Below are 24621 nucleotides of genomic sequence, written 5' to 3' on the forward strand. Positions count from 1 at the left end.
GACCAGAAGCTTCTACCTCGATGCAAATCGGAATTGGAGAAAATAATTAACAGGATCTTTTTGGCCAGATATTCCTGACAGATTTTCAGTAATGATCAAAAAGACCTGTGATGAAAAGAGAGTAAGAAGGAGAGACGGGGGGGGAGGTGAGGAGAGGGGAGAGGGGAAGGAGAGAGGGGAGAGGGGAGAGGGGAGAGAGGAGAGAGGGGAGAGAAAGGCAAATACTAGAGGCTCTTAACTTTCAATAAGCTCAAAGCTGTAAATATATCACTAATGATGTGTTCTGTATATGTTTTATACACACAGACACACACAGACACACAGGTATACACGCACACCCACACATGCACTAACACACACATATATCTACATGCATTACATACACTCAGAAATGCACAGAAGCATACAGTATATTTGTTATATCTGTGACCTCAACATGAAATATTTTTTATTCATAACGTGTCTATCATAAAAGGGTCTGCAATACAAATTTGAAATATCGAAGTTTTAGAAAAAAACCTCCAATAAAGTAATTGACTATTTCCATAATTACTCTACATAGGTCTCTCCTGAACTCATATTATTATAAGATCATAATGTTTTCGTTTATTATTATTATTTTTAAATGTTTATTGAAAATTGAATTATAGCACTGTAGGCTGACTTTTCTGCCTTCAGTCCCTGCAATCTCAAACATTTCAAATTTGTTTTATATATGTATTTACATATATATGTATCTTTAAAAATATGAATACAATTTGACTCCATTTTCTTGTGTGTGTGAATATGGTTTCCATGATGTTCAGTGTGTATTAGACAATCCACATCCAGATAATTTCTGGAAAAATTAATATTCTGGCAGTTATCTTTAGCTTCCGATCATTTTTGACACATCCAATTTTGACCATTGCCTCAATACTGCATTGGTACCGCAGTCATTGTGGTTTTGCACCCTTTTTTTTTATTTTCTTTTTTTTTCTTATTTTCTTTATTAAGTTGAGTATTTCTTATTTACATTTCGGTTGTTATTCCCTTTCGCGGTTTCCGGGCCAACATCCCCCTAACCCGTCCCACTCCCGTTCTATATGGGTGTTGAAAGGCAATTTCAAAAGAGACTTTCAAGTATGGTGTCTGATACAGTCTTTGTAAACCCTCTTCTACAATGTTCCCTGAGCTATGGAGAGTTTAGCTATAATGTACATACATTCACTAGTGGTAGGTATTCCACAATGCACTTATCTCTACATTGTGTACATTTTTTGTTTCCTTTAATGGTCTGCATTTTCTGTTCTAAGAGGCTTCTTTGATGATAGATGGTGGCCCCACCTATTGGTGGATAAAAGACTAATATTTAGAATGCTGTAAAGAACCTGGTGACTTAGTAAATTTATGTGATATATATTAAGGTTTATTACATCAGTAGCTCCATAAATCTGACTAGATTTCGTGCACCAGCCATGATTTCAATACTTTTGAGAGAAATTCTTTCAATTGCTAAAGCATTTCATGGAACTTTTCCCAAAATATGGATGCTTTAGGTAGCACTTGGATTCCTGTCAGATATGTGGGCTTGAGTGCCTGTTACCAAATACATCTTACAGGGATGTCTCAGCAGTCAACTGATTCTATCTGGATATGTCTTAGAAACCTCTTTCTTTAAGTCAAGGTTCTAAGGTAGCTAAAGCAGTATGCAGGTTGAAATGTTAGGGAAGTAACTGATAGTTGTACCCACATTGAACACCTATGAAATATGCCAATAACCAGTATCAGATATCAGGGTAGGCGCAATAAGGGGCACTAACAGCTCAGTTGTAAACAACTGCTCTGTGATTAGACTTAGATGTAATTTCTTTACCACAGCATTGAACATAGTTCTGGGTCTTTCACTTGTTATCTCAGAAAAAAATGTTATTGCTAAGTACCGCTTTATAGCTCAACACTTTATGCCTTGTTATTTCTCTTTAGGACCATCCTAAAGGTCCTTTGCCTTGTCCAAGTTACAAATTTTCATCCCTCTTTTACAAGATAAATTCATTTTCCTAGGTAATTATGAATGAAATATAAATATGCAATTCCTTCATTTTTGGCTTATTTTTCTTCTTTCCACATCTGAGATTAGCCATAATTGATTGTAGTCTGAAATGTTAAAAATTGAAATTTCAAGTAATAAGAGAATGCTTTCCATACTGAGTTAAGTGAAGAACATTTAGCAGTGACAGTCTAATTTCTTCAAGGATGATAATCATTCTAATACCTACAGTTTCCTTACAGAGTGTGCTGCCCATCTTCTAGGTATTTATCAACTATTATGGAACCAAAGTCTTGCCCTAAACATCTTAGATCATACAAAATTGACTCTTGTTTCAATCTTACACTTGAATGAGTCCAGGGGGACACACATTAGTATTGAAGTAGTCAAAGTTCTCTTTTTGATGATCAGATGATAGTAAACATAAGTGAGCCTAAATATTCCAAAAAAACATTCATATATCTTATAAACTCGACATATAACTACATAAATAATTAACCAACAGAGTGAGCACTTCTTCTTAAAAAACCACTAACTTGACAAAATGTAAATCAATGAAACCCCTCATTCACAGTTAACTTCAAAATTATTAAGTGTCCTATGGAAATTCTAACAAAGAAATAAATTACTTTTTTGATTAAAAAAACAAAACCAAAAAAAGTACAGAAAAAAAACGAAGAATACAACTGAAAGGAACAAAAAATATCTTAAAAATTGAAGACATAACAGATGATGGAAAGATTTTCTCCTGCTCATGAATCAATAAGATTTATAAAGTGAAAAACCTACACTGATGTATAATACCCTTTGATTCTATCATTTAAAGCTTAATAAAATTTGTAATACTTTTCATGTTGTTAGGAGAAAATATATTATAGAATTTTTTTCCTACTTTCCTTGATGTCTTCAAACATGAACCCTTGATCTCACCCATAAAGCCTCCCCAACATGACTCCCAAAACTTTAACTGAACAAGGACAACACCAAGGAACATGTAAAACTAAATGGGACCTGAAACCTATACAAAGAAAAGTAGACAATTGCATCATAACAAGTGTATGCAATTGGATCTAAACAAAGTGTATTTTTGAATGCAAGAGAAAGATGGAAACTTTTTTTTTATCCAAACTGATAGTGTGTATATTAGCGTTTTCAGACTGTTAATGCCTAGAGTTATTAATGAGCAGTATATGGGTCTTTGTTATTTTGTTGCCATATAATTTTCCCCATTTTGATGAATGACTACAGGGTTATTTATCATTTTTGTCCTCTTCAGTATATACCTTATCTTCAGATTGGTCTTTTCCTTATGTAGAACAAAATTGTTGATGAGAAATGACTTACTGGTGATTAAACTATGTAATGATTCTCCTCTTTGGTTGATAGGAATGATACTTTGGCTGAGTAATATAGTCTAGACTAGCATCTGTATTCTTTTACAACATGGAGGATGTTGATCCAGTCCAAACTATATTTTAGAATATCAATTGAAAAGTCAGGTGTTGCTCTAATGCAGTCAGCTGTTTATTTGACTTGGTCATTTTCCTTCATAAAGTATTGTATTTTAAATTCTCATTTCAGTTAGTCTTTGATTATTATGTGTCTAATTGATGTTTTCTATGCTCCTAGTTCTTTAACACGTTTATCTTTCTGATTTTGGGGAAATTGTTCTCAGACAAACCCTATACAAATTGTTATTGGAGAAGATTTATTCTCATGCTTATTGTAGTGTCCTGAAGCATGAGGAACCCTGTATCAGTTGGTTCTGATTGGTAAATAAAGATGTTGATAGACAGTGCCTAGGCAGGGCACACAGAGGCAGCAGGTTTAGGATGCTTGGAAAAAGGACCAGGGAGGAAGGAGGCATGGAGATTCACCAGGACAGAGGCAGTGGAGAGAGGTTCAGGACAGAGGAGCAGCTGACATGTAAGAGGCAGAGAAAATGCTGGCCTGGGGGGGGGGCTGCCCAATGGGGTCCAGGGCAACAAAGACGAATATAAACTTTAGCAAGTAATAGCGTGGGGATATCAGAGGGGCCAGTTTAGGCACTTGGAGGTTAGGAAGTGGTCTCGCCATTGAGATGTTAAAGGCATATAAAACAAACCCTGTACAAAGCTTAAGTCCAAGTGGATCAAGGACCTCCACATCAAACCAGACACACTCAAACTAATAGAAGAAAAACTAGGGAAGCATCTGGAACACATGGGCACTGGAAAAAATTTCCTAAACAAAACACCAATGGCTTACGCTCTAAGATCAAGAATCGACAAATGGGATTTCATAAAACTACAAAGCTTCTGTAAGGCAAAGGACACGGTGGTTAGGACAAAACGGCAGACAACAGATTGGGAAAAGATCTTTACCAATCGTACAACAGATAGAGGCCTTATATCCAAAATATACAAAGAACTCAAGAAGTTAGACCGCAGGGAAACAAATAACCCTATTAAAAATGGGGTTCAGAGCTAAACAAAGAATTCACAGCTGAGGAATGCTAAATGGCTGAGAAACACCTAAAGAAATGTTCAACATCTTTAGTCATAAGGGAAATGCAAATCAAAACAACCCTGAGATTTCACCTCACACCAGTAAGAATGGCTAAGATCAAAACTCAGGGGACAACAGATGCTGGCGAGGATGTGGAGGAAGAGGAACACTCCTCCATTGTTGGTGGGATTGCAAACTGGTACAACCATTCTGGAAATCAGTCTGGAGAATCCTCAGAAAATTGGACATTGAACTGCCTGAGGATCCAGCTATATCTCTCTTGGGCATATACCCAAAAGATGCCCCAACATATAAAAAAGACACGTGCTCCACTATGTTCATTGCAGCCTTATTTATAATAGCCAGAACCTGGAAAGAACCCAGATGCCCTTCAACAGAGGAATGGATACAGAAAATGTGGTACATCTACACAGTGGAATATTACTCAGCTATCAAAAACAACGAGTTTATGAAATTCGTAGGCAAATGGTTGGAACTGGAAAACATCATCCTGAGTGAGCTAACCCAATCACAGAAAGACATACATGGTATGCACTCATTGATAAGTGGCTATTAGCCCAAATGCTTGAATTACCCTAGATGCCTAGAGCAAATGAAACTCAAGACGGATGATCAAAATGTGAATGCTTCACTCCTTCTTTAAAAGGGGAACAAGAATACCCTTGGCAGGGAAGAGAGAGGCAATGATTAAAACAGAGACTGAAGGAACACCCATTCAGAGTCTGCCCCACATGTGGCCCATACATATATAGCCACCCAATTAGACAAGATGGATGAAGCAAAGAAGTGCAGACCGACAGGAGCCGGAGGTAGATCGCTCCTAAGAGACACAGCCAGAATACAGCAAATACAGAGGCGAATGCCAGCAGCAAACCACTGAACTGAGAATAGGACCCCCGTTGAAGGAATCAGAGAAAGAACTGGAAGAGCTTGAAGGGGCCCGCGACTCCATATGTACAACAATGCCAAGCAACCAGAGCTTCCAGGGACTAAGCCCCTACCCAAAGACTATACATGGACTGACCCTGGACTCTGACCCCATAGGTAGCAATGCATATCCTAGTAAGAACAACAGTGGAAGGGGAAGCCCTGGGTCCTGCTAAGACTGAACCCCCAGTGAACTAGACTGGTGGGGGGAGGGCGGCAATGGGGGGAGGGTTGGGAGGGGAACACCCATAAGGAAGGGGAGGGGGGAGGGGGATGTTTGCCCGGATACCGGGAAAGGGAATAACACTTGAAATGTATATAAGAAATACTCAAGTTAATAAAAAAAATATAGAAATAAACAAAAAAAAAAACAAAGACTGTATGTGTTTTCACTTGAGAATGTAAAGCATTGGGGTGGTTAGGAGGAACATGCCTTAGCCCCTCAGCTTTGGGATCACTTGAGTAGTATTTACTAGGTACAGAAACAGATGTTGTTCAATGTGTAAGTGATAACTCACTCTTATAAATTAATTGGAAATTCACAAATGTAAAACATGACCTGTGCCATAAGACTAAGGTATCAACATAGTAGTCTTTGCAGTCTTAATAAACTTTGTAAGCAATCATTTTAATTTTAGTAGTCTGTCACTTTTCTGTTTTTACTGTAAAAATATTTAATACAAATGCTGTCTGCTGTACCAGGAAATTGTAAGAGCTACCTATGAAGAACAAGCTGTGCAAACTTTTAAGGAAATATACTCCTGTTTTGTGATTAGTTTCTGCTCTAAGGACACAGGTTTTGGGACTATTGATCTGAGATTCACAGATTTTACGTAAATTTACGAATTTTTGGTGATTATTAACAGTGAGTAAAACCTTGATGTTGTATATTTGCTCAATAAAAGACAGGGTTAAGGCTCTCTAGTTGGGAGAAAGTTAAAAGCATGAGAAGGGAGAAGGAAGAATGATTATTGAGGAAAAGTCTAAAGAATGGTGAGAAAAGAGAAGAAAATAAAGAATGATGAGAATCTTCAAGAAACAGAGTCCCTGAAATAGTAGCTTGCATCTACTCCTGGCTCCAAGTCATTCTTGATCAGCACTGTTCCTGTTCCCACTAAGGGCCCTCCCTATGCTGACGAGGTTCCTCAGCACTGGCTCATAGATAGAGTCAGAGAATCTGGTAGACATATGCATAATTTACCATAAAATATTTCAGACCAAAGCTCAGATACAACTTTGTAATCCTGTAGGTTGCTTTCATTATAAGCCTGAATAAAACCTTCCAGGATTACAAAATATCATAATCATGAAGTAGTTGTTCAGGGCAAATCCATATTGGACACTCTGAGTCCTATATCTGCGGTGCATGTTGTCTTTAGCAATCGGAAAACTCTGTAACACTCTAGAATAAATCTGAGGGCAAGAGCCTACATTGTTTGAGAGTCTCTTGAGCAGTATCAAAAACAACACAAAAATTAAAACTGAATGTTTATTTTTTTATGACAAATTCTGGTGCTATTGCAGACATTCTAGGAGGTTTTGGGGGGGACATTTTAGTGAAAATGTCATAGCACACATATGAGTGTCTGTGTGTGTGTGTGTGTGTGTGTGTAATTATATATACATAGGTGTAATATTTGTAATTTTGTAAATAAAAGAGGAACATAATTTTTATGCTCCTTATCACTTCTCTTGCTGTTTCCCTATCTAGAATCTCTACGCAATATGAAATAGTCCCTTTTATTTTTTGACTTCTTCTGTTTTCCTTCTTTAGCATATAAAATTTGAAGCTAACTATCATAGATGAGAGGGAGTATTCTGTATTTGCTTTATCAGTTTGGGATATCAGATTAAAACAATGGCTTTTTTTCTGTCTATCAATTTACTTTAAAGAGTCATTTCAGGTTTTTTACAATTGAATAGGCTTGTGATATATATATATATATATATATATATATATATATATATATGTGTGTGTGTGTGTGTGTGTGTATGTGTGTGTGTGTGTGTGTGTATCACAATTTTGTCTATGCAGCAGTATAAAAACATTTACACTGTTCCATATCCTAAATATTGTGAATAAACTGGCAATGAACAGAACTTGGGTACTGGATCCGCACCCTGTCCCACACCAACCAGATTAATCTCGAAGCCAAGGTGATCTTACATGCCCAGGATCAGAGTTTGAACCTGCCACAAGAGCAGAACTGGGGACACTGACTCTGCCCCAACTCCTCCAAAACCGATAGGACGCCTGACTCCCAGGTGCTGTGAAATGAACAGGATGACAGGAGAGGACAAAACATGTAATCCAGCACCTAGAGGAATTGGATCCCCCAGGATCTAGAGACATAGGTACCCCAGCCCAGCCAGTGGAACAGGTGAACATGGCCTGAATCCGGACACAAAGCACTCATGGCACGCTGGCTCTGCATCCACTATTACAACACCCAGAGGGAACCCACTCCTGAAATTCACAAAATCTCACGATCCCAGGATCACAAAGAAGCTTGACTCTCAGGAGATCTCACACAACCAGGACCACTGGAGCTCTGATAAACTCAAGATTACATTTGAGGCCACATTTTCCCAATACACATCATAACTATGACTACACAGAAATCAAGGAAACACAGAAACCTGCACAGCCAGAGAAACGGGTTACTTCCAAGTTGCTCCACTGACTGGAGTAAACCCAGGGATCTGGTTCCTCACCTTCTCTTCCAACACTGTGAGAATATTTGATTCCTAGGAGCTCTGACACACCCAGGATCTCAGGACCTTAGGACCACAGGATGCGAGAATCACAGAATCACAGAAATAGCTGAACTCTGGGGAGTTCTGACACAATCAGGATGCTATTAGAGACAGGTTCCAGTCACAGACAGCAAGGGACAGGTAGCAGCACTAGAGAGAACCAGATGGCAAGAGGCAAGCACAAGAATAAAAACAACAGAAATCAAGGCTACTTGGAATCATCAGAACACAGTTCTCCCACTAGAGACAGTCCTAAGCATATCAATGGCAATATCGAGCAAACCAGTAGCCACCTTCAAAATAAATGGACAGAAACTTGAAGCAATCACACTAAAACCAGGGACTAGACAAGGCTGCCCACTCTCTCCCTACTTATTCAAATATAGTATTCGAAGTCTTAGCAGAGCACTCAGACAAAAAAAGTACATTAGTGTTTGGTCTACCAACTGCAAAAGAAGTTTGTTTTTTTCCTAGGAAATAAAGTGATAATTTTACAATTATTAATACATTCTCCAATCCAGGCTCCAGTATAAAGGCATTTTTATAATAAGTAATATGTTTCTCACAGTAGTCTAAAGAAATTAAGACATTTTTTTTGTCTTCATTCCTCCAGATCATGTGAACTAACTTTTAACTCAAAAGTGAGTTCATGAAAAGTTACTTATGGTAGCAATGTTCAATACCAAACCCCTAAAAATTCAAATTTGTCACGTTAGGAGAGGTATGATTTGAGCATCCAGGACAATGGTTTCTGCAAATTTTCAATATCCAAGAAATAAGAAAGGATTATATTCCTATCTAATTGTTTTACAAACCATGACCACAAAATGTTGTTGGAAACTTGTCAGATTTCAACCTAAAATCTATGAATGCTCTGATTTTCAACAGTGTTATTATTTACACTATATACATTATGTTACTTAAAAGTTCTCTCAATGTTTTAACATCGATTTTTATTAGGAAGGAATGAAGCTAAAAACATGTTCATGTACTTCTAATTTTCCGTATCATGAAACTAGGTTGGTACATTTTGTAAAGTATCTTTATGTTATTTTTGATGTTTGTGATGACCTCCATTGACTGCTGTTTCTCGTTGACACTTTGTATTTTAGGGATCTTAAAGTACTTCTAAGTAAAATTGGGTGTCATTGTACATAGAAAGCAAAAACAAGATTTGGGGATAGTGATATTCACATAGAAAATATATACATGAAGTTTTGAATCATGAGTAGGGCACAGTAAAAAACTACAAAAATATTAATCACTCCATTATTACTGGAAAGTATGTTATTTGGGGAAAAATGTTCAGCAGCATATAGAAGTGTTCAGAGCAGAGAAAAAAAAAGAAAAAGTCTTTTTATGAATGAGTCTGTCTGGTACAGAATGGAGAATATCTGAGTAGAAAATTAGAGATGCCTGTGGCAAGAAGAAAAACACTGCCTCCAGAAAGAGGAGGACATTCTAGAAGTAGATTTTATTCTGTATTTCTTTTATTACTTGTGCTACAACAAATTTACTTACAATTCCAATTAGATAGCAGACAATCTCCATGAATCAGTTGTAATTTGATAGACTTTTGCTATCTTTATTACTTCTGTGCAATTACATGTATCAGTGGAAATACAGTTTGCAAAAGGCATAATTTGTTACTATCACCCAATTTCCTTTTTTTAAAGTCGTAAACGTTCTAAGATTACATGATTGTTTTATGAGGATTATGTACATAGCATATACTATGTTAATTATGAGATTTACAGATTGTCTCCCAGTTTGGTTCATTCTCCATGCTTTGGGTCTCTAGGGTTTACTACAAAAACGTTACTATTCACTCATACATATGTATTTTTTATTGTAGTCCTCAGTGTTGTCTGACTTTCAGCATTCTGAATTTATCTCACTTAAGCACATTTATCTTTAAACTCTCTTGTAAGTTTTGTCTCTGTTAGATACTAAGGGCCACAGAGTTTATGGTATCTGAATACTGAATTTTTCTTGTCGATCATTGATTGGTTCAATAAACTAAATAGTAAGAATCTTTGTGGGTGAATATATATTGCAAAATGTTTTTCAATGTATTCCTTAAAAATGCAGATATCTAACATCTACCCATCCATCTATCAATCTGTCTGTATATTTCTCTATCTCTGTTTTTCTATATATGAAATATGAATATATGTGCTTTAAAACCAAAGTGTAGAAGGAAAAGGAAATGGAATACATGTGTCACATTGTCAGAATATTCCATCTCTACTAATATATCATCACACTCTGTCAGCCTGACTGCACAGAGTCCTCAGACTTCAGGAGTTGGTCAACTAACTGCTGTATGTAGTTTGGTATTCTGTGCCAGAAACGAGAAGAAAATTTCACATTGTTTGAGAGTTCTCCATTCCATATTTTCTCACCATAAAGGTAATTTCAATAACAAATGTGATATTCATGATTGACCTATATTATTTGGAAGTGGTCTGTCTTGATTTGTTCAGACTATGTGAAGTAATTCAATTCACCAGTGTCTTGAGAAGCTATTTATGTTAGGAATGTTCTCTACCAATTCCTAATGAAAGACAGTTATCATGTGAGGAGAAGAAGGTTTCTGTAAACCTTCAAAAATATCTGTCCAGTTTAAGAGTGAGAATTATTTTATGCTCAATCCAATTGTTAACACACCATGATAGCAAAGAATTATTTTTGTAACCTCAACCCACAATAGAAGAATTCTGGTTTTCTGCAAATTGTTTTCAACAAAATTTAACAAAATTCTGAATAGACAGGAACGACACTCCATGAATCATTTGGTTTCAATTTTGTTTAATGAGGAAATGAATTTTTCCTAATTTTTTTTACCATATCTTTACATTATTTTGAGTATTCATAAGGACTGCCATTGGCTGCTATCTGTATTTGACTCTAATTCTCAGGGATCTTAAAGGCTTTATTCTCTCTCTCTCTCTCTCTCTCTCTTTCTCTCTCTCTCTCTCTCTCTTTTTCCGGAGCTGGGTACCGAACCCAGGGCCTTGCGCTTGCTAGGCAAGCGCTCTACCACTGAGCTAAATCCCCAACCCCCAAAGGTTTTTTAAATAAAAGTAATGGTGTCTCTCGACATTTCTTGAAAGGAGGTAACATACGATTTAATCAAAATTTCATTCTCTTAAGTAAATGTATATTTTAAATATTCAAAATGTGTTGGAGGACACAGTAGATAAACCATCAAATGAGTAGTCACTATATTAATAGAGGGAAGGCTTTTATTATAGGTGAGAGAGTGCATATATACAGAGCTCATGGCAGAGAGAAAAACAACTTCATGTAACTGAACCTGTCCAGTAAAAAAGGGAGAACATTATGAGAAAAATTAAAAGTAGTTGGGCCAAAATAAGTTTGCCTTCATAAGGAATAATATTCTAGAACGTTTAGAGAGTTTCCATCCTGTAGAAGGAGACAGGAAAGTTAGGAAGGGAATGGATATCTAGATAGGAGATTGAGTCTGGCATCTGGATATCTAAAATTAAGACATAACTAGTTAAATAATTAATTAAAACTAATTTTCTTCACATCTATTCATGGAAGCTTATAAATGGTTATTTATGGCATTTGAATACATAAATTTCTTTATGATATTCTCTTATTTACAGTACTTCAATATATCAGTCATGTGAAACCAGAATTAAGCAACAGCAAATTTTTACAGAGAACTTTAATTTGATACAATTTTACTCTTAATAAGTACTGAATTATTACATATAGTTTGCAGAATGAATAATTAAACTGTTGTCAAAATTCTATATTTTTAAAAGATATAGACATTCTAATTTTATATGATCTTTCTAGAATGGTGACATTTCCCTGTTAAACTTCGTGAATAATTCTGAGATTTGTAGAGTATCTCTCAGATTGTTTCAATTACAATTCTTTGTCTCTAGCATATATTCTATAAAATGTACTATATATTAATAATTGTGTCCTACTCTGTATCCTTCAAAGCCGTCTGCCTTCACAGAAGTATGTGAAGGGTTCTGATTCTCTGTCAGTAAAGCACATTCCAATTTAAAGTTCCTTGTGATTTTATGTCTATTCAGCTCTAAAGTTCACAGTGTTAATGAAGTTTCCATGCTACCTATTTCATAAGGAACCTTATGTTGAAAAAAATAAGAATTGACAATCATCTAGGATTCATATGCATTTCACAATATTACTCTTACCATACACATGTCTATTTACCTATCCATCCATGTATTTATCTTCTATCTCATCTATAACATACAGCTATGTCTACATCTATATGTATACCTATAGTTGTGACAGTGTTATTCATTACAAACACTTGTGGCTCCTCTTTTGTATTCCATGTTTTAAAGCTACAGGGAGAGAAATGGAATGCACATGTCACTCTGCCAGCTGGCATGAGCCTCAGAATATTGACATCACAATGGTTCTTCAGCCTGACAACTACAGAATCCTCAGAGCTCAGTTGCTTTCTAGCCACTGCAGTAACCAGTTTGGTGTTTAGAGGCAGGAAGGCGAACGAAAATTTCACATTGTTTGATAAATTCTTCATTGCAGGCTCGTCCAGAAAGGTATATATTTATATAATTTGATTCTCATGATAGACTTATGGTATCAGGAAGTGTTCTGTCTTGATCCTGCCAGATCATGTGAAATAACTCTCCACTCAGAGTTGTTTCTTGAAAAGGTAATCATTGTAGCAATATTCAGTACCGATCTTCTACAGAATCAAAGTAGAGGGGTATATTTGAGCTACAGAGGAGATTAATTTCTGTAAAATTTTAAAAACTGCACGAGTTAGAAATGAGGATTATTTTATATTCACTCCATATGCATTACTCACCATGACAGCAGATAATGTTTTTTAAGAAACTGCTTAATCTAACCCACAATCTAAGAATTCTCTGGTTTTCAAGAAATTGTTATTTTTTTCCAACATGCTTTGTGTTCATTGGAGTCTAATTCTCCTTATTCAACATTGACTCAGATTACAAATGCTCAGCTTTCATGATGTGGAAATTTACTTTCAATATTGTTCAACATGAAACTGTGGTAATACTATGTTTAAAGATATCTTTTCATTATTATTTGATGTGTGTGATGGCAACCATGGCTGTTCTCTCTTCGAGGCTTTGATTCATGTGAGTCTTAAGTCCTTTCTAAATGAAAGCTAGGGCATTTCTACACAAATTCTTTGAAAGATGTAATAGAATTGTGGGATGAATTACAGGCACTTGAGTCACTATATATTTTAAATATCCAAACTGAATGAGCAGAGAAAGTAAAGGAACCACAAAAACAGAAGCCACTCCTTTATTAGAGTAGCAATTTTATTATGGGGAAGAGAGAAAAAATGTTCAGAGACATCTGGAATATTTCAGTATATAGAGAAAAGAAACAGGTTTGATATGACCAAGTCTGGGAAAAGAGAAGGAATACTATCAGAGGACAAAAATGGAGATAGCTTGGTCAGGAAAATGGACTCACAGAGAGGTGGGAGGTTTCTAGCACATATTAGGAGTTAATATGATGAGGAAGCAGACGGGATGTTGGAAAAGATCAGAAACCTAGATGGGGATTTGAAATTTATAATTAGTATGTTTACCCACTTCCGGTATAAAGAAGATCAGAATGGGAATTGATATCCTATAAGAACAAGTCAATGGAGAGTCATATGTCCCTTTTGCCACAAGGGAAATATGTACCTTTGTTAAAAATGACCAATTTCACAAATTTTTGATGAATGCTTGTTTTCTTTTTCATTTTTGTTATTGTTGTTGTTGTATGTTTGTTTGTTTGTTTGTTTCCATCAGGAATCTTTCTTTACTGTACCTTGAGCTGGACCAAGTCTGGCATTTCTGAGTCCCTCCCAGAGGTCTAACTAAATCAACAAGATAATCTGAGTATTTTCTTCACACCTACTATGTTAGCTTACAAAGGTTTAGTTATGGCATTTTCTCAGAGTAACATCTGATATCGTCATAACGTATATCTTCATTAAGATTCAAAACAGTTTCACATTATTGGTTATAAATTAGCAGTACAATAGCTTAGTTGGACTGTATCAACAAACTTTAGGGTCCACATTAAAGTCTTTCAGTAAATACAGTTTGAGAACGATTTTCTAGATCCTTCCAATTACACTTCTTCAAACTATTCCCATGACTCCTCAGAAAGTGTTCCCACTTCTGAAAAGATCCCAGTTCTTCAATAGGTTCCAAATAGTTGCCTTTATACATGACATATTTTCTGTTACATTTGAAAGCTGTCTATAGCTCAACAGAATCAAGCTTGGAAAATTGAGTCTGTATTTTAACACCATTCACCCTTTGAAATATAGTATGAATATCGGTCTTAGAACTTATCCACTGAATATTTTTCTGCTAGGTGGAGCCCTGTATGAAGAGAATTCTTTTTTTTTCAACATGGAAATGATTGAGGAGGAAGATGTGGGAAAAGAAAATCAAGCCATGGTTTGCCAAGGTGCCGTGGTTTTCCGAAGAGGATGGAAAAGAAATAAACGATATCTCACACTGCTCAGTGATGTTTTGGTTGTCTCCAGTAAACTGTAAGTATATGCATCATGACTTCCTTACTATAAGAGACCACACATTGGAAAGGATTTAATGAACAAAACTATTTAAACTATCTTTTATTTTTGAGATTATAATTACTTCACTACTCTCCTTCGTTTTCCTTTTCCATGTCCTTTCATATATCCCTCCTTGTTCTCTTTTAAAATCATGGCTTTGTGTTTTTTATTACTTGTTCTTACATATTATTTTATATGGAAGCTAACTTAAGATACACATATATAATAGATATGCAGGTATACATGTGTATGTATAGTTTCTAAGTATTTAAATAAAATCTGCTCACTCAGTATAATACTGGGTGTATTTGTGTTTTCAGGAATGTATATATGGCATTAGATAAGCAGCCGTGTGAAATTCCTACGGGGGGGTGGGTTCTCTTACTTTCAATTTTGCTTAGTGGCATTTCCTTCTTTGAATAGAGTTGATGCTTAGTAGACTAAACCTACATATTTCGAATTTGTTTTTACGCATTCCTTGGGCACATTTAAAAAGTGAATTAAGGTACTACTCTGCTCTTGAATCTGGCAAAATGCTAGCAACAAGCTACCAAGCAGACAGTTATGCTAGCATGTGTCCACATTTCTAGCTTTGTTAAAACTAACTTATGAGTATTACAACTCATAATGAGAGACTTGTGAACTATACAGGGACACATTTCTCTAAATAAAATATTAAATCCATGATAAGCAGGAGCCTTCTTGCTTGGTGTTTACAGATTATAGAAGCAAGATGGTTTGTCATAAGGGGCTACCCATTTAAGTCTCCTGACCTCATAGCTTCCAGATTAGCATGAGGAGACAGGAAGCAACTCCTATCCCTGCACTAATCAAGGAAACTGCAGTACTAAGTCTTGCTTGGTGACTCTGCAGACACTAGAGAAAAGTGAGCTGATTGAATGAAGCTGTGTACATGGTTATATTACAATTCATGGTATAGAGTGGTTTTCTAGGATCATATCATATATAATCTCCTCTGGTCATGATCATAGCCTTCTTATTATTCTAGAAGGTGTGATGCTGCTGCTGACATCATCAAGTAGATATTTTAAGTGCTGTTCTAATAAGTACATAAAATTATCAGACAGACATCAATAAAATAGTCTATTCCATTTTGGGGGCAGGGGGTTAAATTTTCTGATCATCAGTGAATTATTTTCCCAAAAAATCCATTTTCAGATTGTTAGAAAAATAATAAATTCAGTTGAGAGTTCTTCTATACCTTATAAATACACCAACTGGGTATATTTTTCTTTCAACCCTGATCAGTCATGTAAGCTCATTCACAGAAAATGGTAGTTAGTGTCTAAGGGAAGCAGGCTTCGAGTAAGAGAATGAACTGGCTGACTATCAATCTGTACATTTTTCTTGTTTTTCTACTCAGCTCCCTTTCTTTCCACACTGGGAAATCTTCACATTTTACTTTAAAAGGTATTAATCAACTTATCTGAAATGTAAAATGAAACAAACTGATCATTTGCCATATAAGTGTAGTTGGTGGAAGGAAATGAACTTCACTTTGTGTTGTGAGAATAAAGGAAATGGAAATGATTGGTTTCTTAAAGCCAATTAATATGGTCCCTTCTGTCATGTTGCAATAGTAATTAAAACTATTTTTAGAATCACATTCATATTATAAAAAAAGGTTATCAAGCTTATAAGAAAAAAATATCTATTTCCATTTTCAAGGAAGATTATCTTTTATCAGACTTTGGAATGAAAGATTTTAGGTTCAAGCAATTCTTTGGAATTTTTAATTTTTTTGTATGCACATATACATACATTGAGATGTTTTCAATGGTGAATGTAAATGTGAATATAACTGTCTCATATTATTGAGACATGTGTTGTTATATCTTGAAGTAAATCTTACATGATGACTAATAATTTGAATATAGCATGTTACATTAGATTACATGAGGAATATTTCTCTGTAGTGCAATTAGTCATTCACATGTTTCCAATATTAAAGGATTATATACAGGATTTTTTGGATCATGGCTTATTCTTGTGATATTCTGTCCCCTGAATTAGAAAGGGAGTCATTTATATCTTCAGTTATGTAGCCACATATTAGCTCACAAATATTCGAAGGAAAGTTTAATACCTGGGTTTACACAGCAAACACACTAGATTATACTAGGTGCATCACTAAAAAAATAAAAAAAACCCTATGAATGTGGGGAGGAGACCTGTCAGGGGGTAGAATGGAAAGGAGAAAGTTACAAAATCGTTAAACAAATTGTATTTGTATGTAGAATTCTGGGAGAGCAAATTACTCATAAAAAGAATGAAAATGAAGAAAATTTATACTTCTAATTTTTTTGTTTCTGAAAAATACTTCTAATAATATCACATGATTGATAGGAAGAAATAATTCTAATTATTTGGCTAAATTATTGTAAAAAAGTATCATCTTTTTGGTTATTTGTGTGATATGTATTTTGTAGGATTCCTAAAGGAGCTACTGTAATGAGGTAATTGATTTATTTAGTTCAGGGAGATGGACAACAGAAAATAGATTTTTTAAGTCAAACAATATTTTTGTTTCTATTCTAGAAAGATTTTTACAAGTAATTAAAATAAATTTATTTAAATAATTTCCTTTGTGTATTATGGGAAAAAACAAAGCTAAATGGTTATTAATTAACTAAATCCAGGTAAGAAATATTGAAATAGGTCATTTTCTAAAAATGAAGCTCTGCTTGGATATAGAAATGAATGTGTACTCCTTTGCTCTGGGGCAGGAAGAACTGGGTTTTACCACAACTCCAACTACCATGCAAATTAAACTAATGTAGATATTCGATTCTCTTTCTAGAAATAAGAAGAAGTTTAAGGTAAAGCATGTCATTCCATTGACTTACCTGTGGATTGGAGATGAAACAGACATATTCAGGACAGACAACAGCCCTGCTTCCAAGACCATTTACCTATATTGGCCAATGGGAAATGCTGTTGTCACCTTCCGGTAAGACATAGATTTCTGATCTGTAATCACAAGAGGATAGCTTCAGAAATTGTTGGTCAAATTAATTGTGCATAATTCACTTCCCAGTGAATGAGTATACTCATTCTAAAATTCTCCAACTAAAAAACAATAATCAGGCTCTGGCTATTGGTGACCGTTGAAGAATGTGTTTCTAGTAAATTCTTTCACCGAAGACTTTCATCATCCCAAAATGCTTGCAAAACTAGAATCAATTTTATTCTGTCTGTATATAGGAAGACAACTCAATTTTCCCCCTTCTATGATGACCCTAGATTTTCTCTACTCTTCACCATATACATTTCTACATGTAGGTAGGTTCTTTATGTTTTGATTTCTATGTTCATCAAGACTACACCAGATCTGTGGGGCGGGACAGAAGTGCATTGTTTTCTAATAAGAATGTTGACAGGACAAGGTGTAATTATATCCTAGACATTCTTCTCCCCAAAATGATCAGGGAAATTTCAAATTTACATTCTTATCTTTCCTGAGAAAATGTGCTTATGGCATATTGATATTATCTTGAGTGCAGTTGTGATTTGAGCTATTTTCATTCTTCTGTCCAAACTCTTAATGTCATCACATAGTTGATTCAAATAAAATAAACAAAAGTTTTATGAGAATTCTAAGCTCTGCAAGTTTGCTCTTTACATGGAAAAGCATTTGTCATAGACACTGACAAAAGATAGCACCTTTTGTTTTTCTTTTTTTTTTCGGAGCTGAGGACCGAACCCAGGGTGCTTTACCACTGAGCTAAATCCCCAACCCTACCATTATCATTATTATCATTATTATTATTATTATTATTATTATTATTATTATTATTATTATTATTAACTTGAGTATTTCTTATATACATTTCGAGTGTTACTGCCTTTCCTGGGTTCCGGGCAAACATCCCACTTACCCCTCCCCTTATTTATGGGTGTTCCCCTCCCCTTCCTCCCCCCCTTGCCGCCATCCCCCCAACAATCTAGTTCACTGGGGGTTCAGTCTTAGCAGGACCCAGGGCTTCCCCTTCCACTGGTGCTCTTACTAGGATATTCATTGCTACCTATGAGGTCAGAGTCCAGGGTCAGTCCATGTATAGTCTTAAGGTAGTGGCTTAGTCCCTAGAAGCTCTGGTTGTTTGGCATTGTTGTACATATAGGGTCTCGAGCCCCTTCAAGCTCTTCCAGTTTTTTCTCTAATTCCTTCAACGGGGGTCTATTCTCAATTCAGTGGTTTGCTGCTGGCATACGCCTCTGTGTTTGCTGTATTCTGGTTGTGTCTCTCGGGAGAGATCTACATCCGGCTCCTGTCGGCCTGCACTTCTTTGCTTCATCCATCTTGTCTAATTGGATGGCTGTATATGCATGGGCCACATATATATGTTCGGTAGGCTCTGAATGGGTGTTCCTTCTGTCTCTGTTTTAATCTTTGCCTCTCTATTCCCTGCCAAAGGTATTCTTGTTCCCTTTTTAAAGAAGGAGTGAAGCATTCACGTTTTGATCATCCGTCTTGAGTTTCATTTGTTCTAGGCATCTAGGGTAATTCAAGCATTTGGGCTAATAGCCATTTATCAATGAGTGCATACCATGTGTGTTTTTCTGTGATTGGGTTAGCTCACTCAGGATGATATTTTCCGGTTCCAACCATTTGCCTACGAATTTCATAAAGTCATTGTTTTTGATAGCTGAGTAATATTCCATTGTGTAGATGTACCACATTTTCTGTATCCATTCCTCTGTTGAAGGGCATCTGGGTTCTTTCCAGCTTCTGGCTATTATAAATAAGGCTGCAATGAACATAGTGGAGCACGTGTCTTTTTTATATGTTGCGGCATCTTTTGGGTATATGCCCAAGAGAGGCATAGCGGGGTCCTCAGGCAGTTCAATGTCCAATTTTCTGAGGAACCTACAGACTGATTTCCAGAATGGTTGTACCAGTCTGCAATCCCACCAACAGTGGAGGAGTGTTCATTTTTCTCCACATCCTCGCCAGCATCTGCTGTCACCTGAGTTTTTGATCTTAGCCATTCTCACTGGTGTGAGGTGAAATCTCAGGGTTGTTTTGATTTGCATTTCCCTTATGACTAAAGATGTTGAACATTTCTTTAGGTGTTTCTCAACCATTCAGCATTCCTCAGCTGTGAATTCTTTGTTTAGCTCTGAACCCCATTTTTAATAGGGTTATTTGTCTCCCTGCGGTCTAACTTCTTGAGTTCTTTGTATATTTTGGATAAAAGGCCTCTATCTGTAGTAGGATTGGTGAAGATTGTTTCCCAATCTGTTGGTTGCCGTTTTTTCCTAACCACAGTGTCCTTTGCCTTACAGAAAGAAGCTTTGCAGTTTTATGAGATCCCATTTGTCGATTCTTGATCTTAGAGCATAAGCCATTGGTGTTTTTTCAGGAAATTTTTTCCAGTGCCCATGTGTTCCAGATGCTTCCCTAGTTTTCTTCTATTAGTTTGAGTGTATCTGGTTTGATGTGGAGGTCCTTGATCCACTTGGACTTAAGCTTTGTACAGGGTGATAAGCATGGATCGATCTGCATTCTACTACATGTTGACCTCCAGTTGAACCAGCACCATTTGCTGAAAATGCTATCTTTTTTCCATTTGATGGTTTTGGCTCCTATGTCAAAAATCAAGTGCCCATAGGTGTGTGTGTTCATTTCTGGGTCTTCAATTCTGTTCCATTGGTCTATCTTTCTGTCTCTGTACCAATACCATGCAGTTTTTTATCGCTATTGCTCTGTAATACTGCTTGAGTTCAGGGATAGTGATTCCCCCTGAAGTCCTTTTATTGTTGAGGATAGCTTTAGCTATCCTGTGTGTTTTTTTTATTCCAGATGAATTTGCAAATTGTTCTGTCTAACTCTTTGAAGAATTGGATTGGTATTTTGATGGGGATTGCATTGATTCTGTAGATCGCTTTTGGTAAAATGGCCATTTTTACTATATTAATCCTGCCAATCCATGACCATGGGAGATGTTTCCATCTTCTGAGGACTTCTTCAGTTTCTTTCTTCAGAGTCTTGAATTTCTTGTTGTACAAATCTTTTACTTGCTTGATTAAAGTCACACCGAGGTACTTTATATTATTTGTGTCTATTATGAAGGGTGTTGTTTCCCTAATTTCTTTCTTGGCTTGTTTCTCTTTTGTGTAGAGGAAGGCTACTGATTTATTTGAGTTAATTTTATACCCAGCCACTTTTCTGAAGTTGTTTATCAGCTTTAGTAGGTCTCTGGTGGAACTTTTGGGATCACTTAAATATACTACCATATCATCTGCAAATAGTGATATTTTGACTTCTTCTTTTCCGATCTGTATCCACTTGACCTCCTTTTGTTGTCTGATTGCTCTGGCTAGAACTTCAAGAACTATATTGAATAAGTAGGGAGAGAGTGGGCAGCCTTGTCTAGTCCCTGATTTTAGTGGGATTGCTTCAAGTTTCTCTCCATTTAGTTTAATGTTAGCAACTGGTTTGCTGTGTATGTCTTTTACTATGTTTAGGTATGGGCCTTGAATTCCAATTCTTTCCAGGACTTTTATCATGAAGGGGTGTTGAATTTTGTCAAATGCTTTGTCAGCATCTAATGAAATGATCATGTGGTTTTGTTCTTTCAGTTTGTTTATATAATGGATCACGTTGATGGTTTTCCGTATATTAAATCATCCCTGCATGCCTGGGATGAAGCCTACTTGATCATGGTGGATGATTGTTTTGATGTGCTTTTGGATTCGGTTTGCCAGAATTTTATTGAGTATTTTTGCGTTAATATTCATAAGGGAAATTGGTCTGAAGTTCTCTTTCTTTGTTGGGTCTTCGTGTTGTTGTGTGGTTTAGGTATAAGAGTAATTGTGGCTTCATAGAAGGAATTCGGGAGTGCTCCATCTGTTTCAATTTTGTGGAATAGTTTGGATAATATTGGTACGAGGTCTTCTATGAAGGTCTGATAGAATTCTGCACTAAACCCGTTTGGACCTGGGCTCTTTTTGGTTGGGAGACCTTTAATGACTGCTTGTATTTCCTTAGGAGTTATGGGGTTGTTTAACTGGTTTATCTGTTCCTGATTTAACTTCGGTACCTGGTATCTGTCTAGGAAATTTTCCATTTCCTGTAGATTTTCATGTTTTGTTGAATATAGGCTTTTATACTAAGATCTGATGATTTTTTAAATTTCCTCTGAATCTGTAGTTATGTCTCCCTTTTCATTTCTGATTTTGTTAATTTGGATACACTCTCTGTGTCCTCTCGTTAGTCTGGCTAAGGGTTTATCTATCTTGTTGATTTTCTCAAAGAATCAACTTTTGGTTCTGTTGATTCTTTCTATGGTCCTTTTTGTTTCTACTTGGTTGATTTCAGCTCTGAGTTTGATTATTTACTGCCTTCTACACCTCCTGGGTGTATATGCTTCTTTTTGTTCTAGAGATTTTAGGTGTGCTGTCAAGCTGCTGACATAAGCTCTTTCCTGTTTCTTTCTGCAGGCACTCAGCGCTATGAGTTTTCCTCTTAGCACAGCTTTCATTTTGTCCCATAAATTTGGGTATGTTGTACCTTCATTTTCATTAAATTATAAAAAGTCTTTAATTTCTTTCTTTATTTCTTCCATGACCAGGTTATCATTGAGTAGAGCATTGTTCAATTTCCACACATATGTGGGCATTCTTCCCTTATTGTTATTGAAGACCAGTTTCAGGCCGTGGTGGTCTTATAGCACGCATGGGATTATTTCTATCTTTCTGTAACTGTTGAGGCCCATTTTTTGACCAATTATATGGTCAATTTTGGAGAAAGTATGATGAAGAGCTGAGAAGAAGGTATATCCTTTTGCTTTAGGGTAGAATGTTCTATAAATATCTGTTAAGTCCATTTGGCTCATGACTTCTCTTAGTCTGTCTACGTCTCTGTTTAATTTCTGTTTCCATGATCTGTCCATTGATGAGAGTGGCGTGTTGAAGTCTCCTACTATTATTGTGTGAGGTGCAATTTGTGTTTTGAGCTTTAGTAAGGTTTCTTTTACGTATGTAGGTGCCCTTGTATTTGGGGCATAGATATTTAGGATGGAGAGTTCATCTTGGTGGATTTTTTCTTTGATGAATATGAAGTGTCCTTCCTTATCTTTTTTTGATGTATTTTAGTTGAAAATTGATTTTATTTGATATTAGAATGGCTACTCCAGCTTGCTTCTTCTGACCACTTGCTTGGAAAGTTGTTTTCCAGTCTTTCTCTCTGAGGTAGTGTCTGTCTTTGTCTCTGAGGTGTGTTTCCTGTAGGCAGCAGAATGCAGGGTCCTCGTTGCTTATCCAGTTTGTTAATCTATTTCTTTTTATTGGGTAGTTGAGGCCATTGGTTTCTTGCAGCAGAAAAGTTGGTCTTACAGTTGTCCTGAAGCTCAAGTTTGCTCCTGGGGTTCTGCCTACGAGCTCTCCGCGGTGGCAGCAACCAGGAAGATCACACCTTTTCTTTTTCTCTGAATATTATCTACTCCTCTGGTAAAATCTGTATAGATGGTTATTTAATGCTTAGTGTTTCTCCCTTATAGAATATGAGAATTATTATATTTATAAATGGTAGAGTGTCATATGACAGCTTTTCCAGTCGAAAATATTAGGCCCTTAAGAAGTGGAGTCATGTGTAGACTACCAAATACAACTATACCATAATTAATTGCCACAAACTTAAGATATTTTTATGCATAATAACCTTAAAAATCTTACCATTTATCACAACTCTAATTTTTTCAATTTTACAGTTCCATGGAAGAGACCATTTGGTGGAACTTCTTTCTACAAAGGTATTTTACTTATATTCATATTTTAATTCTTGGTGATGTAGGCATGGCAGTATGTGTTTCAGTTTCTGTATGTTTATTTGATAGTCTGTCTCAAAATCAGCTGTTAATTAGATGGTTAATGGATAATGCTTTATATTCTCCTGTCCATTGTTTATTTTGTTAATTTTGAGGAAGTTTTGCATGTATTATTTCCTCTTTGTATTGGAGTAAACAATATTCTCAAGTCTTAACTTTAAATTTCACTAAGTAGATGTCACTCTAGCATGCTCATTCAAACTATCTGCTGCTTCCTCCTTTGAGGTCAAGCAGATTTCTGCAATTCTGTTTGTTTCAGACACATCATTTTCAGGACTGGATATCCTACTTAGGTCAATGTGCTATTACCTGACTCTGTCTTAGTTTCTAAAACATTTCTGAATGTTCACCAGTTGAATGAAAAATATTGATGAACTTATTTTCTTGTATAGAAAGCTAAGATGTTTCTGAAAAAACATTAAGGGATTAGCTTGAAAAAAGATACTAATTCATTTTGCTGTATTGTATGGTATGTTTCATTTGACAGATCCATTCGAGATGCGAAGAAGCAGAACAAAATAGATTTATCCCTGCAGATATCCACTGAGGACATTGCACGCTGTGACACTGTATGTGAATACAAACGAAAACTACTACTCAAAGTTCATGATTAGGAAAAAGACAGTTTGTAAAGTAATGGAAGATGGAGACTTAAGAAGAGCATGGATGGGGAAAGAGGAAGAGAAGGAGAGAGGGAGAGAGAGAGGGAGGGCCTGAGTGAGGGAAAGAGGGAGAGAATTTAAGCAGTATTTTGTGGATATTCTGTCTGTATTCCAGGCAGACATAGGACATTCATATGTAATATGGGGAAAACAACATGAAACAGACTGATTCATGTACTAGAGTCCCGAAAAGAGGAAATAATTTTTGTTAAATCACTGAAAATTGATTCAGATAGTTCCAACAGCTTATAATTCCAAATGAAGTATTATTACTACAATTAAACTGCCCCG

At 36.0% G+C, this 24621-nt stretch overlaps 1 protein-coding gene across 3 annotated transcripts in view; it reads left to right on the forward strand.

The window, feature by feature from the left end:
• The first annotated feature begins 12689 nt into the window (after positions 1-12689).
• LOC134485905 (uncharacterized) overlaps positions 12690-24621 on the forward strand; it is a 49696-nt gene continuing 37764 nt past the window's right edge. For all 3 annotated transcript variants that reach the window (XM_063282879.1, XM_063282880.1, XM_063282881.1), the window contains exons 1-5: positions 12690-12798; positions 14615-14795; positions 17641-17790; positions 23552-23593; positions 24156-24237. In XM_063282879.1, the coding sequence (XP_063138949.1) occupies positions 14653-14795; positions 17641-17790; positions 23552-23593; positions 24156-24237 (417 nt within the window). In that variant the 5' untranslated portion in view covers positions 12690-12798; positions 14615-14652. The remainder of the gene's footprint in view (positions 12799-14614; positions 14796-17640; positions 17791-23551; positions 23594-24155; positions 24238-24621) is intronic.

Source organism: Rattus norvegicus, chromosome 2, assembly GCF_036323735.1.
Source record: "Rattus norvegicus strain BN/NHsdMcwi chromosome 2, GRCr8, whole genome shotgun sequence".
Taxonomy (NCBI): domain Eukaryota; kingdom Metazoa; phylum Chordata; class Mammalia; order Rodentia; family Muridae; genus Rattus; species Rattus norvegicus.